At 29.3% G+C, this 12,797-nt stretch overlaps 6 protein-coding genes across 6 annotated transcripts; 3 read left to right on the top strand and 3 right to left on the bottom strand.

The window, feature by feature from the left end:
* Positions 1-1,981: 1,981 nt before the first annotated feature.
* On the top strand, positions 1,982-3,133 carry BN7_4419 (putative alpha-1,6-mannosyltransferase MNN10; the record flags this gene model as incomplete). Its single annotated transcript, XM_011274996.1, has 1 exon — positions 1,982-3,133. The coding sequence occupies one exon, from the start codon at positions 1,982-1,984 to the stop codon at positions 3,131-3,133; it is 1,152 nt and encodes a 383-aa protein (XP_011273298.1).
* An 18-nt stretch (positions 3,134-3,151) lies between these two features.
* On the bottom strand, positions 3,152-3,682 carry ILM1 (Ilm1p; the record flags this gene model as incomplete). The annotated part of the gene is made up of 1 exon (XM_011274995.1): positions 3,152-3,682. One exon carries the CDS (start codon positions 3,680-3,682, stop codon positions 3,152-3,154), a length of 531 nt encoding a protein of 176 aa, XP_011273297.1.
* Positions 3,683-3,966: 284 nt separating this feature from the next.
* On the bottom strand, positions 3,967-6,014 carry BN7_4417 (aldo/keto reductase family protein; the record flags this gene model as incomplete). The annotated part of the gene is made up of 3 exons (XM_011274994.1): positions 3,967-4,436; positions 4,881-5,887; positions 5,956-6,014. The coding sequence occupies 3 exons, from the start codon at positions 6,012-6,014 to the stop codon at positions 3,967-3,969; spliced, it is 1,536 nt and encodes a 511-aa protein (XP_011273296.1).
* A 301-nt stretch (positions 6,015-6,315) lies between these two features.
* JHD2 (histone demethylase) lies at positions 6,316-8,484 on the bottom strand (the record flags this gene model as incomplete). The annotated part of the gene is made up of 1 exon (XM_011274993.1): positions 6,316-8,484. One exon carries the CDS (start codon positions 8,482-8,484, stop codon positions 6,316-6,318), a length of 2,169 nt encoding a protein of 722 aa, XP_011273295.1.
* A 731-nt stretch (positions 8,485-9,215) lies between these two features.
* Positions 9,216-10,061, top strand: PRO3 (pyrroline-5-carboxylate reductase; the record flags this gene model as incomplete). Its single annotated transcript, XM_011274992.1, has 1 exon — positions 9,216-10,061. The coding sequence occupies one exon, from the start codon at positions 9,216-9,218 to the stop codon at positions 10,059-10,061; it is 846 nt and encodes a 281-aa protein (XP_011273294.1).
* A 377-nt stretch (positions 10,062-10,438) lies between these two features.
* On the top strand, positions 10,439-12,455 carry ATP2 (F1F0 ATP synthase subunit beta; the record flags this gene model as incomplete). Its single annotated transcript, XM_011274991.1, has 2 exons — positions 10,439-10,544; positions 11,059-12,455. 2 exons carry the CDS (start codon positions 10,439-10,441, stop codon positions 12,453-12,455), a joined length of 1,503 nt encoding a protein of 500 aa, XP_011273293.1.
* Between the last annotated feature and the right edge of the window lie 342 nt (positions 12,456-12,797).

Raw genomic sequence — 12,797 nt, 5'->3', positions numbered from 1 at the left:
TATATAATTTTTTTTGATTTTGCTAGAAATCAACTATTCATAAACAACTTTTGAAGTACAATAACCATTAAAATGGATATGGATAATTATTTTTTATCAAGCCGAAACTCCACTCGTTAACAATCCGAACTTAAGCGAAAAGAGCGTTTCGTGGTGTTGTATTTATTGCTCGACAATATGCTGTTGTTCATGGCTTCATAGCTAGTATTTGGTTGATATATTATGCAATAATCCTACATGTTTATATTAGGATTTTGATATAGAAACTATATGATCAATATAGAGTGATGATTCAAAACTTTCAGTTTTGTATTCGATTAGTCCTCATGACATGATTGATCAATCTGAATGAGATTCATTTCTTTTTTTTTTGATATTAAGGTATTTCAATTATATAAATTGTAGAGTACGTATTGAACTTTGTATTTATCCAACAATATATTGATAATCATGGGCTCATTGATCATCGACGTTATACATCCACATAGTAAATTAGATCTGTAAAGTAGAGTTATTTGTTAACTTTATGACCATATTCAACCTCTATATATATCAGATATATAATCATTACTTGACTACGAATCTCTAAATATTCACATGGATAAATCCAAATGTATATTATTGTAAAATGAATATAGATCTTCAACTTAAAACTCTGGTATTAGTATCCTCTTTATAAATGAGTAACCTAAATAACCAAGAATTAAAGTATACAAGATTTGGTTAAAAAATTGTTGATGAAATACAAATGTAAATCAAATTCATTATAATAATTATCAGTAATTTTAGGATCATTTAGAAATTCCAATGACCTATAATTACATATAATAATCACATATGAAGTAATTCTTCTATAAGAATATGACTAGTGTAGCAAAAACGCAAAGACATCATAAATAATTGATGATTTAGTCAAAGTTGGGTAGCATTTCAATGGAAAACTTCCATTCTAACGTGCAATTTCGTCCCACTAGGATAAGGAAAAGCAAAATTGCTGTAAATGGTGAATGTAAGGCAAAAATCAAAAGCTTGAGTTCAATTTCAATGTTATAAGACGATATTAATACTAAATTATTCAACAAGTTGAATGTTATAATAATATCGTCGACGTCGCGTACGTAATTGTTTAACCTTAATTTACCCGGTGCCATCGCGAAATTTCATAAATTTTGTATATAAATTTTCAATGTTCATTCACTTCTGCTTTTACTTTTACACTTAAGTTTTTGAGTTTATTGCGTGAAAGCTTAGGGAAATAACCTGTGCATAAATTTAAATATCCATTCGTTGGATTTATAAACTTGTATATGAAGGTAGTTATTCTTAAATACCTATATATTGACTACTGGTGTTGTTAAATTTGTCTGGTAACCTTTTGGTTAAACTTCTAGGGACAAAACTGTTTTTAAGCGTGTAGTTCGGCTTTTGAATATTATAGATTTCACTTTTAGTCCTGATTCTATAGTTAATAGATCATGAATAGAATTCCAGCTAGTTTTATCAAGATTTTGAGTATAGAAACTATATTAATCAATACAAATTGATGATTCAAAACTTTCAATATTGTATTCGATTAGTCTTCAAGACATGATTGATCAATTTGAATGAGAATTATCATATTCTTTTTCCAAATTAGTTACATGTAGACCTATATAATGCCCATAATTATCGAATAAACTAAAGTGAACAAAGAACTTAACACCATTCTACACCTAAACAACACTCAAATAACCCAAAAAACCAATCAATTCTACAAAATTCTCAATCCTTTGTTCAATTCTAGACAACCAAGATCTTGTTTCACATTAAAATCAAGATTTTCGTTCTTAAAAAAAGCTGTCAATCGAAGGAAAAAAAAAGTCATCGCGATTTTAAAAGGAAATTAGATCTTGAAATTGTACAGTAAGACATAAAGAAATAAGCTACGTTGAAGAGGGATACTGGTTGAAGGTATCAGGACATATAGATCATACCAATCACCATGCCACAATTTGATAAATCTATTCAAAAAATCAAAAAACTCGTGTTGAAAAACCCAATAATATCAACTTTAATAACAATCATCACCATATTCTTATGTAAAACATATTTATTCACTGAAGATTCAAGTTATTTATTTGACTTAAGTGATGGACCTGGTACTAAAGGATGGGGTGTCACTAGGGGTGGTACAGGAAATCCAGGGTTCCATAAAGATCATCGTCAAGGTGGATTACCACCAACTGCAAGAGATCAATACCAAGATAAAGATGGTTTAATATATCAAGATTATGAAATTGAATCAGGTTTATCTGGAAAAACATTTGATAAGAAGAAAAAAATTGTTATTGTACTTGGTGCTAATATTGAAGGTGGGGTTAATAAATGGAAAGGTGCAAATGAATGGTCAATTGAAAGATCTTCTATATTGAATAAAAAACATTATGCTCAAAAACATGGTTATGATTTAATTATTAAAGATTATACTAAGGCAAAGAAATATTCAAATGAATTTAGAGAAGGTTGGCAAAAATTTGATATTATCAAGCAAACATTTGATCAATTCTCGGAAAATGATTTATGGTTTTGGTATATTGATCTATATACATTAATTATGGAACCTGAAATAAGTTTAGAAAAATTAATTTTTAACAAAATTGATGAAATTGTTTATAGAGATTTACAATATTTTAATCCAAATTCATTAGATTTGGATATTCCATATATAAATTATGAAGAACCATTAAATTTAATTTTGACCCAAGATTGTGGTGGATTTAATTTACAATCTTTCCTAATCAAAAAGACAGATTGGTCAATAACTTTATTAGATTTGCTATTTGACCCAGTTTTTTATTTACAAAATGTTGAAATTTGGAAAAATGGTGAACGTAATGCATTAGAATATTATTATAATAAATTTGGTTGGATTAGATCAAGAGTTGGGTTTTTACCAACAAAGACAATAAGTGCATTACCCCAGGGGGCATGTCCAAATAATGCCCTAGATGAACAATTTTTCTATAATGAAAGTTCAAGAGATTTCTTGGTTAATATGATGGGATGTGAATATAATAGAAATTGTTGGGATGAAATGGAATTTTTCAAAAAATTAAGTAAAGTATTACATAAAAAATGGTATCAAATATGGTGAATGCATATGTATAGTATATTAAATATCATTAGTTCTTTCTAATTTATTAACAACTTCTTCAATAGATTTTTTACCTTGTTGAACTTGTAATAATTCACTTTCCAATTTTTTTTCAAATTTTTGATTTCTTTTATGTTTCTCTTCTCTAATAACATTATAAAGTAAGAAATTAAACCAAATTTCCAAGAATGAATAACTAAAAACTAAATCATTATGAAATGGTGATGTTGGAATCATATATGAATAACTTGCAATACCGAAAAATATAGTTAATCTTAATGGGATTATACTTTCAAAATATTTAACATTATCAACTAATAATTGCATGAAATCAATAAGCCCTAATGAAAAGAATAATAACGAAACAAGACCTAAAGTTTTTTCATTTAAATCGTTTATAACACCTCTTTCAACATTCATTGCTTGACCAAATAATATTAATAATGGTTGATCAGTTATAGTTTGTGGATCTTTAATCATATAGAATGAAAGGGTGAAAAGAAAGCAGCATCTTAAGTAATTTGCAGTTTTAGAAGATATAAAGATCATATTGAACCTTTGTTTATGGGATAGTTGTGGTCTATTTTGTTGGTGATGTTCTTTTGATTTTTTGTTCAGATCAAATATAAACTTTTATATAGAAGAAAAACGCGGGTTATGAACCACTGACGCGTATCCGAGTACAAATCAACAACTACAAATTTCCAATAAATATACAGGAAAATATAAAGATATTGTTTATATAAATTAGATATTCAGATTCTCATAAATTATAGCCACACTCCTGTTGTTCTCCTGTTTTAAAACCATCAAAATTGATTGAGTTTCCCTGTCTAAACATCAATCAACATCAATCCATTAGTCAAAATTTCCAAAACTCCAAACCAAAAAACCAAAGGACTTGATAAGATAGAAACTAATTCTAAATATGATCCTAGTGTTAATCCAAGACCTAAAAGAAATCTAACTGGAACAATTGAATCAAAATAATCTTGATTATCTTCTAAATATGGTAAATAATCACTTAGTCCTAATATTATTAATAATGTTGCAAATAATGAAGATTCTGATTCTGTAAAAATGATTTTACTCTTCTGTTTGGGAGGTGTTGTTAGTAGTCTGTATGAGGGATTATTAGGGGTATAACTCACTGTGTATGAAGATATTTGACGTCCTAGTTCTCTTGGATCTTGGATCAATTTATAGATTATGAATGAAAAAATTATGACACGTAAATAGATTGAATAACCAGCCATTTTGAAAAAGTATTTGGATGTGGGTTTGTTGTTGATGAGCTCAAATACTGTGTGTAGTTGTAATATGATCTTGCTGTGGTTAATTGGTCTTTTTGATGTTGTTGATGTTGTTGATCTGCTTATAAAAGGTTCAAATTTTGATTTTTTTTCTGGCTCGGTATTAAAAGTATATAACCATCGATATCAAAATAGATCAAAATCAACACTTTTACACAACTATTGATTTATACTAGAGAAAAAGAAAGGATAAAGGGCTGATCAGAAGATGAATTTATGGGTAAACTGAGAATATTTTACGGAAAAAGGTGACTTGTTATTATGTTTCCCAGCTCTTTAAAGGCTCCGATCAGTACCACTACATCTAAGGTAAAGTATGATCATTTTAATTAAATATATCTATATATAGTTCCAGCTAATAAAAAAAAGATAAACGTTAAACAAACATGATACTTATTGAAACAAGAATTTTTCAGCATGTTCATTATATCTACCCCCATGAACAGTAACATTTTTAATAAAACTTTGAACTTTATTAAATTCATCATCAGTTAAAACAACATTTGAAAAATTTTCCTGGACTCTTTTAGCTGATGAAGTACTTGGAATATCAATAATTTTTGGTAATTTAATTTCATCAATAGTTTTACCACTTTGATATCTAATCCAAGCTAATGAAAATTGTGCAGGTGTAACGTTCTTTTCCTTTGCAGCCTGGGTAATAAATTCCACAATTTGTTGATTTTTAATGAAATTTTCTTCTTTAAATCTATCAAAATGTAATCTAATATCACCTTTTGGAATTTTGGATAAATCTTTAATTTCACCAGTTAATAAACCTCTTGATAATGGTGAATAAGCAACAATTGGAATACCTAATTCACCAGCTTTTGCAGCTAAACCATTTTCCAAAATATCTCTTGAAAATATAGAAAATTCAATTTCAACAACTGCAATTGGATGTTTAGAAATTTGAGCAATTTTACCTAATGTAGTTGCATTAACTTCAGAAACTGAAATTGCCTTAATTTTACCATTATCAACTGCATCATTTAATGTTGTAATAGTTTCTTCTAAAGTAACTGTTGGATCAATTCTTGGGATTTCAAAAATATCTAAATCTGGAATGAATTCAAGAACTTTATCAATTGATTTATTTAAATTTTCACGATCACCTAATGGTCTTAAATTGGCTAAATCAACTGAACCTTTAATTGAAATGATTAAATTTTCACGTTGTTCAGGATAAGTTTCTAAAAAACTTTGAATATATCTTAAATTCAAATAATCAGCACCATAAAATTCACCACCATTAACAAATGTTTTATTTGGTAAATTTTTTTCAATTGCTGCTAAAACTGATTCATTAAATGATGATTGTGGATATGGATCTGGTCTCCATGTAAAACTCATAAGACCTAAACCAAATTTAACTTTATTGATTTCATTGATGATTTCTTGAGCTGACATATTGTGTAGTTGATTGATTGATTGTATTATCCTATTGTATGATGAACATAACACAAATCAATTGATCTGAAAATATGTGATTTTGAACTTCTTTTATACTTGTTCAATTGGTATAAATCATTGAAAACCATTAAATCCGTGGAATTCGCGAACACCATAGTTAACGATTCGGTTAAATAAAAGTTCATTCAAGCATTTAACCGGTATGGGATTTTAAGGGAATATGGATTTAGTGGGATTTATGGATTTTAAAATTAGTTGATTAGATCCATTTCATAGGAATTTTAGTGGTTCAAGGAACGATCTACCGTAGACTGGTATTAAGGGTATTGTGTTATGCGTCGACTGATGAAACTGCAGACAAATTCCATGGTAATAGGTTAAACGTTATTCTATAGTTGTTGTACCATGGTTTTATAAGCTTCAGCTACATATATAGTCGAGACAATCAATATAAATTCAATGAGCACCCACACTATTCAACTTCAATTGAACATCATTAATCAATGTCTTACACTTTTCAACATCTCTAATCAAATAAATTTGATCTTTTTCAGAAACAACATTATCTTTCTTCAAATAATCTTCAAGACAAAGTATCACAGGTTTATAATATTCTTGATCTTTTAATAATTTTATTCTTTTTGATGATCTTCTTTGTTTGGAAGAATCTGTTAAATTTTCTGGTGAAGATCTTGGTGTTGGTAATTGAATAGATTCTGCATGATTTGGAATTGGTTCATAATGTAATATATAACTGAAAGTACAAAACCCTTTACATTGTGAACATAAGATACCATCTTCTTCAATATCTTCACCATGTATTTCGATTGGTATTGTTCTTATATTTTTGGGTATTATTGGTTTTGAATCTAATTTTTCCATTATTGTTGATTGTAAAGATACTTCATCTGTTAATCTAGGTTTCAAAAATTCCAATGCTTTCAAGACTAATCCTTTATCAAATTTGTTATTTAAATTAGCATGATTCAAAATATTTAAAATCATTTCATAAATATCGAAAACTGAAACTTTATCTAAATTTTTTTTATAATTTTTTGTTGATTCAACACCAAAATCTAACCAATCATTCATTGTAAAATTAACAGCTTCATTAAAATTAAAACCTGCATTGAAACCCGCATGATAAACTCTTGGATACGTTATGATATATTCCCCAGGTTCTTGGTCTGCACTAAAACAATCAATCCCAACTTGATTCAATTCAAATGGTGAAACTAATGTAATCAATTGATGTAAGATATCAGGTTGTTTAGCAAATAAATCAGGTGCTAAATTTTTCATATAATTTTCAAAAAGTTCTGCATGTTTTGATGGGATTGAATACCATTTTTTTGTAGAACCTAAATGTTGATAATTTGCACTAAGAGTATATTGATCTTCAACATGCCAACAAAAAGTACTAAATGTATTACCAATATAAATCCATGGTATTGTCATCCCTGAGATATCAACATCTAAGAAATTTAATAATGATTTAGAATTATATGGTAAATTATTTAAATTCATTGGATGTGAAACATAATGATCATATTGTTCTTGTGATTTTATATTTGTTGGTTTATAATCTCTAGTAGGGAATCCAGATATTTCACCTTTCCTTAGATTATGAATATCTGCACCATAATTAACTTTTAAATCATTATCAATATCATCAACTAATGACCAAAATTGTTTTTCTAAAAGATCAATAGATTTTGGTTTTGAATCATTGGGGAAATAAGAATTATCAAAATCATCACTTAATTGTTTAAAATCTTTTAAAGAGTATTGAATTGTAGAATCTTTGAAACCATAATAACCATTCCCTATAACACAATTATCACAATACCAATTATCTTGTGGAATTTTACTTAATGGTGGGGATAAACAATATCTATGGAATGGTTTATCACAAGAATCACATAATAATGTATCCTGAGGATGGGAATTGGTTTTACAAATAAGACATGCATCTTCATCTGTTTCATTATCTGAAGAATTTGAATCTTCTTCATCACTTTGATCATATAATAATGAAGATGGATATTTTTCTTGAATTAATTGATTTGTAAATTCAGGTTTTGCACTTAGGAAATTAAAATATGATGATAATTTTGTTTGATATATTGTTTTGAGAGTTTCAATATCAATTTGGAACTGATAACTCAAGTATGACCATAATGATTCATCAGAATTCAATATAGAAGACTTTATATTTGGTAAAGTTTTCCCCGAAATGGAACCATGTTGTTTTTGTTTATAAAATTTAATAACTTCAATGAAAAAATCATAATAAAAAAGTTTCTTTGAATCATTATTCACCAAGATAAATGTATCTTTTGGTAATGATTTTTTATTCATTTTATTAAAATTGAACAATTGTTTATAGAAAAACAATCGACACCGATTAGTTATATTCAATTCTTTTAATTTTTGAATTCTTGGTGTGAATTTAAATTTCTCTTGATTTATACTTAAAGGAGGTTTAAAACTTGATGGAGGACTTATCTTGACCATACCATATTCATCACCTAATGCTTTAATTTTGGGTGAACTTAAATATTCAATAAAATTTTGAAATTCTTCATCTGATGGATAAAGTGTAGGAACGTATTTCAACCCCATTATGATGGCCTTATTTCAAATATAATATTACTATGTTTTGTTCAAACAAAAGCGTTGACCTCAAAAATCACCTTTTCTCAATATTCACTTGACACTTAACACTGTAGATCCCCAGCAAAAAAATAGCAGCTTACCCGAATACCCAATAAAACAGCCTATAAGACCACAGCTAATAACCACAAAAGCCAATTAAGAGTAGTAACAATAAAGCAAAGCGAGCCTAAGTAGCAAATCCAATATGAAAATAGCCAATATGTCTTCCGTAATTATTCTTTTCTTTGACGTTGTTCTGTGTTAATTAAAATCCAATTTTGAGCATCTGTGCGTAATTTCGAGAAAAAGGTGAATTTGATTTGTGACACATTACGACAGATATTTGGAAGTCATTGCCATTTGGTTGCCTGATTGGGAAGTCAAGGAATGAATATTGGTAGATAATAAGGTGTTGAGATAGAAAACACTTAGAGATAGTAGTTGATATTGAATGTGATTATCTTGAGTTCAATATACCATGCTCTCTCTTACTTTTCCCTGGTTTTCTCGCTTATTTTATTACTTAGTGGACGATTCTCCATATATTTCCAATTCGCGAACCAATGATCTTTTTCACTTATCAACGAATTATCAATAATTTTAATTGAATTGTTTAGACTTATATCATCTCTGTTTTTTGAGTTGTTCAATTGATATTTATATTATTCTAATCATTTCTCTTCATTACTTATTTCAAGATGTCTTACGAGAAAGGTAAACCATACACTTTGGCCGTTTTAGGTGCCGGTACAATTGGTCAAGCTTTATTATCAGCTTATTTATCATCAGAAAATCCAGAATTACCACCAACTAAAATCATTGCTTGTGTTAGATCAGAATCAAGTGCACAGGCATTAGTAACCCAATATAAAGATAGTCCAATCCCATTTGAAACTAGTTATGGTGAAGAATCAAATAATGAAGCTGTATTAAATTCACAAGTTGTTATTATTGGTACTAAACCTTATGTTACAGAATCTGCATTAGAACCAATAAAAGATCAATTAAAAGGTAAATTATTAATTTCAATGGTTGCTGGTTGGACAATTGAACAATTTGAAACTTATTCATCTAAAATCAGTAGAGTTATGACAAATACTCCAGCAAAATATCAATATGGTACAGCAGTTATATCAAATTCATTAGATGTTAATGAAGATGAACGTGAATTAATCAAAGCATTAGTTACACCAATTGGTAAAGTTGTTGAATTACCAGAGAAAAACATGGATGCAGCAACTGCCCTTGTTGGTAGTGGACCAGCATTTGTCTTAACAATGTTGGAAGGTTTAGTTGAAAGTGGATTAAGTTTAGGTATTCCTTTCAAAGAATCACTTGAATGTTCAATTAAAGTTATGGAGGGTACTGCAAAAATGGCTGAAATCAGTGGTACTCATCCAGGTGAATTAAAACATAAAGTTTGTACTCCTGGTGGAACTACAATTGCTGGATGTGTTGAAATGGATAGTCATGGTGTTAAGAGTGGGATTATTAAAGGTGTTCAAGCTGCTGCAAAGAGGGCAAGTGAATTGGGTAAGAAATAAGTAGCAATAGGTAGCAATATATAGCGGCGTAGTCGCTATATATTGATGTATTTCTAGAACTAACCTTCACAGACATATACATAGTTACTATTCTTCATAAATTTGTAGTAGTGTAACTAAAAGTTCCAATGGTTATTGTGATTACTCAGCGCTGACATAACACCCAGTCACCCCATTTACCCTCCCGCCATCCGCGAATCGCTCACCAGCCAATCAATCGCTGCAATTTTGACACCGTCCAACATTTTCCAAATCCTCGAATTCCCCTTTAAAAAAAACTCTTTTTCTCCTGAAATCTTAACTTCACCAATAATTTTAACAACTTCAAGGACAAGTATAGCTTAATTTGTTTTATTAATCTATATTAGTTATTAATAATGGTCTTACCAAGATTATATAACTCTGCTTCAAAAGCTGCTTTCAAAGCTGCTAAATCTCAATTGATTTTCAACAGAGGTTTAGCTACTGCTCCAGCTTCAGCTGGTAAAGTTAGGTGAGTATCAAATCAATAAAACATCAAGAAAGTTTTAATATAATGAGAAGAATTTTCAAAAGGGTAAAACAATTCAATCAATTGAATCAATGGCAATTGAATCCATCTCAATTGATTAGATTAATCAATTGATTCTTGTTGGTCTTTGAACCGTGTCTTTTTGGGTTTGTCGAGATCAGGGGTCAAAAGGGTGTTTTTTCAACTACAATAAATCAACAAAAAAACATCCAATTCTAATGGGAAAACAAATCATCATGATTCAATTGAATAGAACAATCTAATTATCATTTCAATCCAATCAATTTCCCAATCAATTGACTTGTTATTGTTGGAATCTTTGTTGTTTGTCCTCCCATCGTTCAATCACGATTCAGAGATTTCGAGGATTTTTTTTCATTCGTCGGGAAAAAAAACAACACCCCTTGGGAGGAAAAAAAAACTTCCCATTATATTAACAACAAGAAACACAATTGAATTATATACTAACAAGATGTTCTTATAGAGCTGTTATCGGTGCTATTGTCGATGTTCAATTCGATCAAGGTAACTTACCAGCTATCTTAAATGCTTTAGAAATTAAAAACCCAAATGGTGCTCCATTAGTTTTAGAAGTTGCTCAACATTTAGGTGAAAACACTGTTAGAACTATTGCTATGGATGGTACTGAAGGTTTAGTTCGTGGTGAAGCTGTTTCTGATACCGGTTCTCCAATCACTGTCCCAGTTGGTCGTGAAACTTTAGGTCGTATCATTAACGTTGTTGGTGAACCAATTGATGAACGTGGTCCAATTAACACTAAACAAAGAAACCCAATTCATGCTGAACCACCAACTTTCGATGAACAATCAACTGCTGCTGAAGTTTTAGAAACTGGTATTAAAGTTGTCGATTTATTAGCTCCTTATGCTAGAGGTGGTAAAATTGGTTTATTCGGTGGTGCTGGTGTTGGTAAAACCGTTTTCATTCAAGAATTGATTAATAACATTGCTAAAGCTCATGGTGGTTTCTCTGTTTTCACCGGTGTTGGTGAACGTACCAGAGAAGGTAATGATTTATACCGTGAAATGAAAGAAACTGGTGTTATTAATTTAGAAGGTGATTCTAAAGTCGCTTTAGTTTTCGGTCAAATGAATGAACCACCAGGTGCTAGAGCTCGTGTTGCTTTAACTGGTTTAACCATTGCTGAATATTTCAGAGATGAAGAAGGTCAAGATGTCTTGTTATTCGTTGATAATATTTTCAGATTTACTCAAGCTGGTTCAGAAGTTTCAGCTTTATTAGGTCGTATTCCATCAGCTGTCGGTTATCAACCAACTTTAGCCACTGATATGGGTCTTTTACAAGAACGTATTACTACTACTCAAAAAGGTTCAGTTACTTCTGTCCAAGCTGTTTATGTCCCAGCGGATGATTTAACAGATCCTGCTCCAGCTACTACTTTTGCCCATTTAGATGCTACTACTGTCTTATCTCGTGGTATTTCAGAATTAGGTATTTATCCAGCTGTCGATCCTTTAGATTCTAAATCAAGATTATTAGATGCTTCAGTTGTTGGTCAAGAACATTATGATGTTGCTACTAATGTTCAACAAACTTTACAAGCTTATAAATCTTTACAAGATATTATTGCTATTTTAGGTATGGATGAATTATCTGAACAAGATAAATTAACTGTTGAAAGAGCAAGAAAAATCCAAAGATTCTTATCACAACCATTTGCTGTTGCTGAAGTTTTCACAGGTATTCCAGGTAGATTAGTTAGATTAAAAGATACCATTACTTCATTCAAAGATGTCTTAGAAGGTAAATATGATCATTTACCAGAAAATGCATTCTATATGGTTGGTGGTATTGAAGATGTTGTTGCTAAAGCTGAAAAATTAGCTGCTGAAGCTAAATAGATTTAATTAATTTTAAGTCTATATTAGTTTCTAGGTAGTACTAGATTCAATGTTTAATAAAAATAAATAGGATAGATTCCTTTTATATATATTCAAATCAATGATCATGAGCAATTTAACACTTTTTAAAAATCACAAAAAAAAAAAATAACAATATAAATATAAATCCATATTATACACATTCAATATTATAGTCATTAAGAAAATTTAAAATTTATATTAACATGAATAAAATGAAATTACAGAAAATAAATGTTTAGATAATGTTTTAAAAACAAAATATTTAAAAAAATGTAGTTTTTGGTATTCAAACTTTATATATTTTTCGTACTATACTAATAG

The sequence above is a fragment of the Wickerhamomyces ciferrii genome, contig 00157 (assembly GCF_000313485.1).
Source record: "Wickerhamomyces ciferrii WGS project CAIF00000000 data, strain NRRL Y-1031 F-60-10, contig 00157, whole genome shotgun sequence".
In the NCBI taxonomy this organism is placed as follows: Eukaryota; Fungi; Ascomycota; class Saccharomycetes; order Phaffomycetales; family Wickerhamomycetaceae; genus Hansenula; species Hansenula ciferrii.
The sequence above is the reverse complement of the archived record's forward strand: the minus strand, read 5'-3'. Positions and strand labels throughout refer to the sequence as shown.